The sequence below is a fragment of the Corylus avellana genome, chromosome ca1, assembly GCF_901000735.1.
Source record: "Corylus avellana chromosome ca1, CavTom2PMs-1.0".
Lineage (NCBI taxonomy): Eukaryota > Viridiplantae > Streptophyta > Magnoliopsida > Fagales > Betulaceae > Corylus > Corylus avellana.
This window is the reverse complement of record NC_081541.1, coordinates 5,148,209-5,160,863: the sequence shown is the minus strand read 5'-3', so window position 1 is coordinate 5,160,863 and position 12,655 is coordinate 5,148,209. Positions and strand designations below refer to the sequence as shown.

Below are 12,655 nucleotides of genomic sequence, written 5' to 3'. Positions count from 1 at the left end.
ACACATAACTAACTTTGAGGCTTGAGCTACACAGGTTATATCCACTTACATTGGGGGAAGGAATCCCAGCTTTTACATAAACAGGATTAATGGAAATAACTTCCGAATTGGTCGCTACCCCAGCCTTAACCACATCGAACCGACTGCCCCTAAACCTAGAGATAACCTCAACGCTCTTCATCAAGTTCTCCATCGCGGTATTATCGTACATTCTCGACCCGTGCCCAGGCGTGCCCTCGGCTTTGATCACCAGGCTCCATGGAGACCTATCGGCGTAGAAAACTCTGAACTCGTCGCCAGGGGAGGCCTGCCCCTCGTCCAACGCGAACCCGACGCGCAATTCCTCGAACACCTTCGAGGCGACGAACTTGGCGGCCCCGTCGACCCCGCCGATCTCCTCGTCGGGCACGTAGGACACGTGGACGGTGCGGATGGGCACGAAGTTCTTAGCCTTGAGGTTCCGGATGGCCTCGAGGTACTGGACGGCGATACACTTGTCGTCCTGGGCCCCGCGGGCGAAGATCTTGCCATCAGGGGATCGGACGGCGGAGAAGGGCGGGTGAACCCATTTGGAGGGCTCGGCGGGGACGGAGTCGAGGTGGGAGTTGAGGAGGATGGAAGGGAGGGAGGGGTTGGAGCCGGGCCAGGTGAGGAGGAGTACGGGCTTGCCTGGGGTGAACTCGATTGCTCGGGCTTGGAGTTGGATGGATTGGGCTTGTAATTTGAGGAAGGAAATGGCGGGGGAGTAGTCCGGGTTGGGGTGGGCGGTGTTGATTCGGAGGTAGCGTTGGAAGCGAGCGATGGGCGTGTCTTGTTGATGGTCTTCTTGGGCTGAGACGAGAAGGAAGAGTACGAGGGTTGTGAGTGAGAGTGAGAGTAGGGAGTGGTCCGCGTTGTGCATGGCTGAGCCGAGCGGAGGGAGAGTTGAGAGTTGAGAAGTTGAGCTATTGTACGGGAAGAGTGAGAGATATGATAATCGGAAGCAGGTGAGAACGAACATCACCACTCATCCCCGTTGATAGTCAGCAGATGAATCTGGACGTTAGTCGTTAAATAATTAAAATTAAATAAATATCATTATTCAGTGTAAAACATAATATTACTCAAATATATTTATTTATAAAATTTTGTTCACCAATTGTGTACTAATGTAGACGTCATATGACTCATATGAATTTGTAACGACGTCGTAGTAACATCCATTTACGTGCCCTAAACTTTTTTCAAGATAAAAACACGACCCACTAACCTCAATTTGGTTTCAATTTTGATTGGATATTAATCCCAAACCCATCTAAACTAATAAACTATCATTCTTGTGTAAGAATGAATAGGAATCCGGTTAAATTCGAGTTTTTATTGCCCCTCCTTAATCCTTAGTTTCAATTGGATCATTAGCGTCTTATCTTGGGGCAAGAGTTCTGCTTTTTTATTTTTTATTGAGAGTCACATTGCATCAAATAAAATAAAGAGGCTTTTTATTCTTTCAACTTTTGTCATGTTCTGTAAAACTTTTTTAAAATTTATTATTAAATTTATGTAACTTAACTTAATGATAATTTATTATATATATATATATATATATATATAGAATTAAACCAGAGGGACCAACACAAAGGAAAGAAAAGTATTTATGTAAAATAGCATTTCAAATTGTGTTTTTGGGACAGAGAGCAATTTTAAACCGATTTATCACCTCATATACTTTAAAATATGAGATTCTCATATTTTTTAAATTTGATTAATTTATTTTATTTAACGGTTTAAATAAATTCAGAAGTTTGTGTTAAGAGCATCTTCAACACCTTAATTAACTAAAAAACCAATATTAGCTATATATATATATTTTATCTCCAACGGAGTAACTTGTCATTAGCTAGAATATCTACATTGCTACAGTGAATAGCAATTTAGAGCTATTCACTGTAGAACATTAGATGAATAAAATATTGTTTATTTTTCTTTTGTTTATTTTATTTTTTTATTTCACCTCTTTTCACCCAACATCTTTTATTTATTCTAAACACCTCTTCACATCTGCTACGTTTCTCTCTCAAATACAAAATTTCTTCACACAGTTTGATGAAAAAATTGAATGTAGAAAAAATTTATTTCATGGGAACACACGGATGAAAATAAATCAATTGCAGTTGGATGAAAAAATTTAATGCAAAAAAAAATTTATTGCATGGAAACACATGGATGGAAACAAATAAATTGCAGTTGGATTAAAAAAAATTATTTATGTTATTAATTTTAAGAATTAGTGCCTGTATGTGAGATGAATGTTCCTCATATGTATTTATTTTTGTTTTTGTGAATGATTTTTATATATGTGTTTGTTTTTCCCTTTAATTAAGTGTTGACAATAATATAATAAAAAAAAGAATGATAAATAATATTTTAAACCAAGTAGATAATAAAATAGAGAATCAGTTGGAGTGTATAGTAAAAAAACAATAGCTAAAGTAAAATATTGTATTTTTTCACTAGGTAAAATACTTAATGTTGCTGGAGATGTCATTAGATAAGACAAAGAGCTCAAATTTTAAAATATAAAAATATCATATATTTAAAAAATATATGAAGACAAATCCGAATTGAAACAGTCTAAATTCTATTGAAACAATGTGTTGGTGCCTCTCTCTTCCATGGTCCCTTATTTGGACTCAAACAATTATGTTTGAATTTTGTTGCTTTTGTGTTATATGGGTTGCTGTCTCACGGTTGAGACTATTGTAATCAATTTAGTGTTGGTGCCTCTCTCTTCTACAGTCCCTTATTTGGACTCTAACAATGCTTTTATCACTTTAGCTTTCCTTAACTAGTTGTTGTCCCCAAGTGAGAGTTTAGATAGATTCACCTTAATCTATTCTCATTTTGCTTTTGTTTCCACTATATGTGGTTCTATTAAGAAGATCGGGACACTTGTTTGTCTCATTTCCTACGTTTTGTTTGTAATTTATCACTGTTGTTTTTGTTTTAGGTATATTATTAAGGAACAACTCTTTTTTGGTTTTTTGTTGTTTAGGATCTCTCACTCTCTTTTTCTTTCATATTAATAGTGGTAAAAATCCTTCCTGTTACCATTTTCCCATTTGTAAAAGAAAAAAAAAAAAGGTGTGAATTGCGTGCTATCCAGATCGCCTGTGTGTCTTGGTAGTTGGCTTCTAGGGACGGCGCTTAGGTAGAAGTCCGGAGCCGAACTGCCCAACAGCGCATTAAGATCGCAAGCGCGTAGCTTAACCAGTTGGTCTAACCTCCCGCGTCCTCCGTGGCCCGCCCAGATGAAATATGATTGGTGAATCCAAGCCATTTTGCAGTCAAAAGTCAAGGGAAAGCATCGCTCCCAACTCCAGACCAACTCGCATCGTTCATTTCCACGCGCGTCACACAATTCCCGTGTAACATCGTAGCGCGTGGCCAATCTTCGTTCAAGCACCAACTTCTACTGGAACTCGAACCCACTCAGCGAGTTCCCCTCATCTATACGCAAACGAGAATCAAAAAGCGCTCTGAGATCTGAAAGACTGAATCCTATCTCCGTGCTTCAAACCCCTTCATCGTCATCGATGGCGCAGAACTTAATCGCACGCGCCCGAGTAGCCGTTTTGTTCTCGGTGCTTCTATGCTTAGCGAGTCACCTCGTACCTATAGCAGAAGCGATATGGCTAACCGTTCCGAGCTCGGGTACGAAGTGCATGTCGGAGGATATACAGACCAACGTCGTCGTTCTGGCCGATTACCATGTGGTCGACGAGGCTGCTCAGCCCCATCACACTCCCACTATCTCTGTTAAGGTAAATTTCCTATTCTCTCCTCTCTCAATTTAAGTCTCAGTTTTAGTTTATTTCTATTTCTGGATAATATCATAGGATTTTTTTTTTTTTTAACATTTCTGTGAAGTATCTAAATAAGATCATAATGTGAGAGCAGATCGTGTTTATTAATTCATGGCATAACAAAGATTCAGTTAATGTTTGGCAATTATTGCAAGAGAAAATCATTGATTCCCATTTTCAATTTGTTGCCTTTTGAAATCTGGATGCGTTGAGTTCTCTCCAAATCGGTTTGAGATATTTAAACGATTAAATTCACTTTTTCTTGTTTACTTAACATGATATTTGAGCAATTTAACATCATATCAGAGCAGTGCAAATGAGTTAAATGATTTAACATAATATTCGAGCAGATAAGCTGAGTTTGAAGTTAGAAGATTTAACACGATATCAGAGTAGTTGAGCTGAGTTCAAACCTTACACATTGGATCCACATCCACATGAGAAGGGTGTGTTAGAATAATGGTTATATGATTAAATTTACAATTTCTTACCAAATACAAACAAGTACAACTTTTCCCTAGGATTAGTGATGTTTGATGTTTGAGGAATGTCACATACTATGAAATTTGAGTGGTTCCTCTGCATTATTTTGGATCAACCTCAAGTTGGCTCTCTTTTTGTGTTTTTTAGGTAACATCTCCTTATGGCAACAATCTTCACCACCAAGAAAATGTGACCCATGGGCAGTTTGCGTTTACAACCACCGAGTCTGGGAACTACTTGGCTTGTTTCTGGCTAGATGGCCAACATGAAGGAGGTGCAGAGACAACCCTCAGCCTTGACTGGAAAACTGGAATTGCTGCTCGGGATTGGGATTCAGTTGCAAGGAAAGAGAAAATAGATGTAACTTCACTGAAAGCTCTATTCCCTTGATTCTTGCAAATGATATTTAGGTATCTACACATTTGTGTTTCCTTATTCTTCTTATTTCACACTTTAATGTAGGGTGTTGAACTTGAGTTGCGAAAACTTGAGGGAGCTGTAGAAGCCATCCGTGAGAATCTCATTTATCTCAAGAACAGGTACTTTTTTCTACCTCACTTTTTTTCCTTAAATTATGGTTAGTTACACGTGCATATAGTGTGTGTTGAATGATCAATCTCATCCTCTACGTCATTGTTATGGCGGATGAAGTGACGTTTGCGAGTTAGAGCTCATTGGCAGTTTTTTTTTTTTTCCTGTGAATTTAGTATGGTTATTTTTCATGCTCCCTTGTCTAGATGTGCTTCTCCTTGTACTGTGCTGTGCACAATTTTTGAATTTAGAATAATCTCCATTTTGTTACCTGGGTTACTGTTGGTTGAAATATAAATATTTGAGATAAGATCATTTGACTAAATATGAAGTAAGTAAATTTAACTTGGTTTTCAATCTTTTTATTACGTGAGCTTATATATAGTTGGAAGAGAAAAGGTTAAGGTGTTTGTGATGTTGGCACCCAGAGAAGGTTATCTAGGGTTCATCAAGGTGTTTGTGATTGTTTCAAATGGCAAGAGTCTCGATAGTATCATTGGAAGATTAACACTTATTTTGTCTAATATACAAGAGAAAATTAGTAAAGATTGGAGAGAAAGTGAAGAGAAGAAAATGAAGTTTGAGTGTCTTCTCCTCCTAAGACCTAACCTCATCTCTATAACCAAATTTACTGGTGGACCAGAGAGGGAAATGCTGACATATTCTCCTCACTTTTTTTCTTTTCTCTCCACTTAGCAAACCAAACATTGAAATAGAGGAAAAGTTTAAAAATTTTCTCTTTCCTTCCTTTTTGCTAGGGGTAAACAAACATAATGTAAAAGATTAGAGATGAACATACTTACTTGGAAGTATTGATATTTATGCTAACATTTAACTCACTTGTTTTTCTCTTATTTTTGTTTTTTAATTATACAGGGAAGCAGATATGAGGGAAGTCAGTGAATCAACCAATGGTAAAGTGGCATGGCTAAGTATCATGTCCCTTGGAGTCTGCATTCTAGTTTCAGTTTTGCAGTTGTGGCACCTGAAGCGCTACTTTCAAAAGAAGAAGCTTATATAGACCCTACTCTTCTTTTGATTTTCTAATGCAAATCTGCAGTTAACTTAAGAGTGGAAAAATGAGGAGTCTTTTATCCCTGTTGTACCATACTTGTTCTTTAGTCTTGACTTTTCTCTTTCACCTTTTGTTTGTTAGAGAGAGAGAGAGGGAGGGAGGGAGGGGGGTTGATTCTTTTATCATATCATACTATCTTTGGATAGAGTGAGAAAAATGAATCTGTAATTGCAGGAGTATAATTGTAGGTGTAAGATTGGTTTTTAATACACTAAAGGAGATCATGTTTCATCCACAGATTCACTTCACTATGTGCTCCCTTTGAATTCTGGAATTCAATTTCTAAAATAAATCAATATCCTCTTCGGCCTGTTCTCTCTAATTGTTTACTTTTCCTCTTCTTGGGGTTACTTGTTACTTATTCAGCAGCCAACCTTGACAACCCCCTCCTCAAAATAAAATAAAAAAAAAAAGAAAAAAAAATTCTTGTTGAATGAATGGAAACAGTCAATGTAGAATACTGATCTAAGGTGTTTTGTTTTGTCAAACAATAGGAAGTGTCTCTGATCCTTCTATTTCAATCGTCCCCATATATCTTTCTTGTGGGGGGAAATAAAAAACACAAGATACTATCAGAATCTAAGGTCATTGATGAACTTTGAAAATGGTTCATGCATGAGTAATTTTTTTACCATACTAAAATAGTTGCTCAAAGAGGCAATTCTTACGGAAAAAAAAGGGAATTTCAATGTGAATAATTCATTCATATTAGTCATTCAATTATCCTTCCTAAAACTTTCTTGCGAGGGATAGGTGATTTAGGGGATGTTTGGGTGTATGTTTGAAGAGTTTAAAAGTGCGTTTAACACTCAAAAATTCGTTTAAAAAAAAAGTACATGTTTGATAAAAATAATTGAAAGCGTTTTTAAATGACTAAAAAGTCTAAAATGATTAAAACGCACTTTTAGCGAAAAAGTTTGGCCAAAAAATACTTTTTAATTTAAAAGTTATATTTTTAAACACAATTCTAAACATGTTCTTTAGGCAGCTGACGCCCATACTTTCATGATTCTTATAACCATTATTTTTTAGTTAAATTTGATAATTTTAAGAAAATTTATAATTTAAAGATGGGCTGGAGCCGGGCTTAATTATAAATAAACTGGTCAATGTGGTTAGAAACCTCGGCCCAGACCCAAGCTCAACCGCCATACGTTGTTACTCCCGACTTGTTACAGCGAAGTTCGCGAACGTTAGCAATCTCAAACCAGTGAAGCTATCGAGACTCGAGTCGGAGGATTTGGAAGAATGGCCATGGCAGCAGTGGCAAGACCACCCTCAATTGCGTTGCTAACAAGACAAAGGCTCAGACCCAGGTGGGTCTTCACCCCTCTGGCTTCTTCTTCATCCTTTTCATCTTCGTCTCCTTCTTCCTCTGCTCCTCCTAGAAAGCTCGTTCTCTACTCTAAGCCCGGTTGCTGTTTGTGTGATGGCCTCAAAGAAAAACTCCAGGCTGCATTCTTAGTTTCTGCCCCTGATTCCCTCCACGACGTTGATTTGCAGGTCTCTCTTTTCTGTGTGTGTGTGTGTGCGCGTGCGCGTTTGTGTGTATTGTGAATGTGTTGGTGGGTTTTGTCAGATAAGGGATATCACCAGCAATCCTGAGTGGGAAAGGGCTTATCAGTATGAGATACCCGTATTGGCTAAAGTACTCTCTGATGGCACTGAGGTCAGTTTTTTTTTTTTTTTTCGCTAAACTTGTTCTTCTAGATTTTGTCCTAATTTAAGCTTTCGGTTAAGTTAGCTTAAGCTATATCTACGTTTTCTTGTAGTTATTGTTTCAGTTTCAGGAATTTAGGGTGCTACTAAGAAATGAACACGTCAAAAATATTCCTCGCCTTTATGGAATTTATGATTTTCAAGTAGCGTCAAGGAAGAACTGAAACTGCCATTAGATGTCATGAAATATTTGTGAACATGTTTGCCACTTCACATAAATGTAGGTTCTTAATGGATGACGGCCATTGGTGGTTGCAACTATGTTATGTTGCACTTGGTGTGTGGGATTAGCCCTGATGATGGTTAGAAAATTTACCATGTAAGGTTGTTTAGATAGTTATAGCATGTTCAAGTACGCAACATTATATTATAAAGGGTGCTACACATGATTCGCTGGTTTGACATTCAAACCAATGGTAATAATGGTTGAAAGGGTATGAGGATTGTTGCATTGTAACCATGGTGTTCTATGAGTTAACCAAGGATGCCCTTCTAAAAATCAGTAGATTGTGATGATGAAAAAATTAGGAAATCTTAGAATCTCACTTGGTCGTCTAGAATCTCACCTAGATAGCCTTTACATAAATAATAGAGCTAACTTGCAGAAAAGTTACATTCATAGTAGTTTTTTTATAACCGCATTTATACTTATAAAAAAATGAAGAAGTTACATTCATAAAAAGCTCATAGATTGTTTTTACAATACCTGCTTACATGAAAGCAATATCCTAACACCTTACAGAAACTTTTAGATACTCTTACTTTGAAAAGAAGAAGACTTTTTTATGATTAAGCAACACTCAAAATAAGCCCAGCTAAGTGTAAAATCAGGTAGACCTGTAACCATACAAGTTTTAAACACCAATTAAACAACTTAAAACTGCAAGTTTACTAAAACTGACCTAAGATAAAATCATCAGAATTCTTCTAATTCAAGGATGCTGACCATATTGATTTAACAATTAAAACTAAAAGTATTGTTCCAGAATCCATGGTGGGGCCAAATGGTGGAAGTTAGATTGATTTTGCATATTAGGAATGCCTTCTCAAAAAGAGAGTACTCAATTATCATATAGAAATGGCAAAATGATTGTTTCTTTCTTCTTTGCTCTTTTTAATTTTTTAATTTTTTTTTTATAAGGTAAGTCATCCTTGCTCTTGGGTTTTTTATTTTTTATAAGTAATTTTTTGGTCCCAAGGGGAGGGAAAATTCCAACTAGTGACTTCCGCTTCATGAGGCATAGTCACTGACCTATTGAACTAACTCTTGAGGTCAAGACTTCCTCATTCTTGTATCCTTCAATCTCCTTAAATTTTCATTAATGTTTGGTTAAAAGAGAAATTCAGGATGATATCTTTCCTCACTCTATGTATACATGATACTTGTTAGCTACCAGCCTTGGAAGGGCTTGAATTTGCCCATTGTAATCCCCACTTTGTTTCAACTGCTGATAATTTATTGGCATTTCTCTTGTAATATGCTTTCTTCTCTTTCTTTATGTAACATGTACTATTAAATTGCTGCCTCGCGCACAAGTTTCGGACCCACTACTCATCAACCTTATATTGAGAAATATGAACAATCATCAATTTACTGTAAGAGGACTTTTATTTGGTTGAAATTGATTCTGTCGGTTGTTTTGCTTCAAGCTAGTAGTAGGACTGTTGCGATATCTTCTGCCATACCTCACATTTCTTCAGTTTTCTCTTCGTTTTCTCGTCTTCATTTTTATCACCCTTGCTTTCCTGGTCTTGACACATCCTTTAAGACTTGAAATAACAATACATTCTCATTATTAGTACTGGGACATGCTGTTCAAGAAAGTAGTCTGATGGTTTTCACCAGTCCAAAGTATGTGGGCCTGGACAAGGTTCTATTAATTGGAAGAGGAAGAAAACAGACAGGGGAGAAATAGTCAAAATTATTTGTATTCATCAATAACAAAGAAATAACAATAAGCCCAAACTAAAAAAAATAAAAAAAATGAAGCCCAAAGTCAGGCAAATAACTAACATGGCAATAAAATAAAATTCTAAATAGTAAACGTGGCAATAACATAATATCCAGCTCTCAATCACCCGGCCACAAAGTCATGGGATGGGCTGTCCTTCCACATCAGCGTCCATACACGTGTGATCTTTGGCCTGTATCTAGTGTCCACACCATACCATCACGGAAAACCCTCTTGAAATGATTAATCCCATGTCCAATAGGTATAGGGCTGTGATTAAATTTTGTTGTGGGAGGATAGGCACAAAAGAAATGTGCTGGTTAGAGGAAAGGTGCTTTTCCAATTGTCAAGGTTTTTTTTCACATGGATTCTGATGATAATTGTGATGCTAGATACTAAATTGGTATTTAGATGTGTGTAGATGTTCCATTCAAGATAAAACTAAGGCCCATGAGTTATATATATATGGCATCTCAGAAGGCAGTGAAATGAGATGATAATTGTCTCAGGTGTAGGCTATACAAGTCTGAAGGTTCTTGCTAATGGAAGTGTTACGCATCCTACAAAGTGATTTCTGTAGTAAATCATGTCTAAGACAATGGACTTCTCACTGACAGAAGTGGTAGAGTGTTTCAAGGAGCCATGTCAAATTGGAGTTAAACAGTCTTAGGGTCTGTTTGAGATTGCGTTTGAGGGGCCTAAAAATGCTTTTAAAATTCAAAAAGGCCGTTTGAAGAAAAAAAAACTCGTTTGGTAAAAAAATTAAAAGCGCTTTTAAGGGTCCAAAAAGCCTAAAAATGGCCAAAACGCACTTTTGGTAAAAGCTTAAAAATGAAGCTTTTGTTCAAAAACATTTTTTGACTTAAAAGATCTATTTTTCAAACGCAATCTCAAACAGGTCTTAGAGCTTAATGAGCTGCCCCTTACGTTTTCTTAATTAGTTTTAATTTTTGCAGTAAGCTACCAGTATAATTTTTTGAGTGACCTACCAGTATAATTGAGGTAAAGGCTATGCTGAGTAAATAATAATATGGTCGGCCTATCAGCTAGTATAGCATGTTTAAGGTGCTGCAACTGTTACTAACGCATCCTTCATGTTGTTCCTCAACGTATATTTGTTTTTGAGATCAATTGTTTCCATTTACTTTTGATCATACTGTTCTCCAGAGATGATTGACTAACAGATTAACTTCCTCATAATTCTCATGTGAGTTCCAACTAAACAACTAATCGACCTGATGTACAACAATTTTCCCTTTGTATGATCTCAAAGAACTTAACCTTTGCCAAGTTGATCCATGTTGGCAAAGGCTGTGTTTCTCAATGGAAAAATAACCATGTTTTTTTCTCATTATATTATCATTTTATTTAAATTATGTTTATCCTCAACCCATATGTGACATAGCAGTAAAGCAGTTACATTTTTCTTCTGTTCTTTTTGATATCATTGTCAACTCCAGTTCATCTTTTGTTCTCATTTTGGCTTTCTTTCTTTTTGCCGGCTGCTGAACCTACTCCAATGAATTCCATGTGCACTCATACACATGATTCACACTGCCCAAAGTGAGATGGTGATGTTTTTGGATTGTGTCAACACTGCTCTTAACTTTTTGGTCAGACTCGATTACGAGATTTACTTTCTAGGGTTAAAATTTTTTGTTTGCATTTGGCAAGATAACTTCTTATTATCCAGATAATTTGCTTTAAATGGTGGGGGATCCCTGTTGACAATCAAATCACCGCCTTCTTTATTAAAGAATGCATTAGAATATCAATGGATTGGCCAATAATGCCAGAAACTTTAAGTAATATAAGACTAGATATTTTCCTTACTGAAAGTTCAGCTTGCAGGCATGGGTGTGAAAAAAATTCAGTGTTGACAATGCTTTTGTGGTGTACATCACTTTCTGAAGGTGATATATCTCTGACAAAAATCAATCTCTGTTTCAGGAAATCCTACCTAGATTATCTCCACGTCTTGGAGTGGAACTCATCCAAAAGAAGATAGCAGCTGCTTTGAAAGAATAACAGGTTTTAAGGCTCATTGAGTGATTCATAATTTCATACTAGTATATTACGGTTTTATTTTTATTTTTTTTTATATAAAGATCTTAATTAACTGCGAATTGAAGGCTGATTGTATTATGATCTTTTGACCTTAATTCGAACTTGGATGGAATTTATGGACAGTAAATTCTAAACATTGATTAAAGTAGGCATTCTGATTCTTCTGTTAGGTTGTTCTGTACATCTTCCACGTTTCTTTCAAGCAACAGTAAGCATAAAGGCCGAGGCTGTGATTTGCATCAACAAACACCAATGGTCCAATACACCATCGCCTCTTTTTCCCTTTTGTGGACTACTCCACTATGGGTTGTAGAAAGTGATTGATAATGGATCGTCATTTTCATATATATGTTTTTATCTAGTGAGATTAGTCCATGATTGCAAACGACAACAGGGCCTTCCTTGTCTTTGATTGTCACATGCACCCACTTCTTTCTTTCTTTTATGCATTTTCTTTTGGAAAATGTGGTCAAACAATATCCTAAAAGAATCAGAAGGAAAACCAGAACCTCATAAGATTCCTAGTCCTTTATAAGATCCTCAGGAGTTTAAAATTCTACCTTATAGGTCTCTGTATTTCATCATATTTGTCACTTTTACAAATGTTTATAATTTTTTCTTAATTGATTGATTGTTCTGCATATAATTGATACACATAATTCGATGATAATGGTTGCATTGTTAAGAACTCTACAATGTAGAGTTTCTTACATTGAAGACTTTCTCTGTGCAAAGTAATTTTTTATTTTCTAATTCTTTCTTCATGTATTGACATGCAAAATATACTGAAATAATACATGCAATAGCAATGCCGTTACGTGCCAGGCTTTCCTTGTTTCTTGCCATTTATTTTTTTTAACAAAGGAAAAGCAGCTTCTCACTTTCGAATTGCAATCAGTCTTAAAGTTATAAATAAAGTTTTTATTACTTTTGAATTTGCCTTGCTTTATTGAAAGATAAGATCCAATACAAGCATGCATCCTTTT

At 36.3% G+C, this 12,655-nt stretch overlaps 3 protein-coding genes across 5 annotated transcripts in view; 2 read left to right on the top strand and 1 right to left on the bottom strand.

Annotated features, from left to right (window-relative positions):
* The window catches only part of LOC132168997 (uncharacterized), a 1,796-nt gene extending 797 nt beyond the window's left edge, over nucleotides 1-999 (bottom strand). Inside the window, exon 1 of the mRNA XM_059580120.1 lies at nucleotides 14-999. Within this exon, the coding sequence (XP_059436103.1) occupies nucleotides 14-901 (888 nt within the window). The 5' untranslated portion in view covers nucleotides 902-999. The remainder of the gene's footprint in view (nucleotides 1-13) is intronic.
* A 2,191-nt stretch (nucleotides 1,000-3,190) lies between these two features.
* Nucleotides 3,191-5,999, top strand: LOC132187496 (transmembrane emp24 domain-containing protein p24delta3-like). The gene is made up of 4 exons (XM_059601827.1): nucleotides 3,191-3,800; nucleotides 4,473-4,685; nucleotides 4,788-4,864; nucleotides 5,733-5,999. The coding sequence occupies exons 1-4, from the start codon at nucleotides 3,573-3,575 to the stop codon at nucleotides 5,875-5,877; spliced, it is 663 nt and encodes a 220-aa protein (XP_059457810.1). The 5' UTR covers nucleotides 3,191-3,572; the 3' UTR covers nucleotides 5,878-5,999.
* Nucleotides 6,000-7,104: 1,105 nt separating this feature from the next.
* Nucleotides 7,105-12,237, top strand: LOC132167860 (uncharacterized). 3 transcript variants are annotated; one of them, XM_059578898.1, is made up of 4 exons: nucleotides 7,105-7,434; nucleotides 7,511-7,600; nucleotides 11,167-11,215; nucleotides 11,553-11,641. In XM_059578898.1, exons 1-3 carry the CDS (start codon nucleotides 7,180-7,182, stop codon nucleotides 11,167-11,169), a joined length of 348 nt encoding a protein of 115 aa, XP_059434881.1. In that variant the 5' UTR covers nucleotides 7,105-7,179; the 3' UTR covers nucleotides 11,170-11,215; nucleotides 11,553-11,641. The 3 variants fall into 3 exon arrangements, with proteins under 3 accessions (XP_059434881.1, XP_059434880.1, XP_059434879.1); XM_059578897.1 differs by lacking the exon at nucleotides 11,167-11,215 and adding an exon at nucleotides 11,840-12,237 and having other exon boundaries at nucleotides 7,106-7,434; nucleotides 11,553-11,633; XM_059578896.1 differs by lacking the exon at nucleotides 11,167-11,215 and having other exon boundaries at nucleotides 7,106-7,434; nucleotides 11,553-11,838.
* The last annotated feature ends 418 nt before the right edge of the window (nucleotides 12,238-12,655 follow it).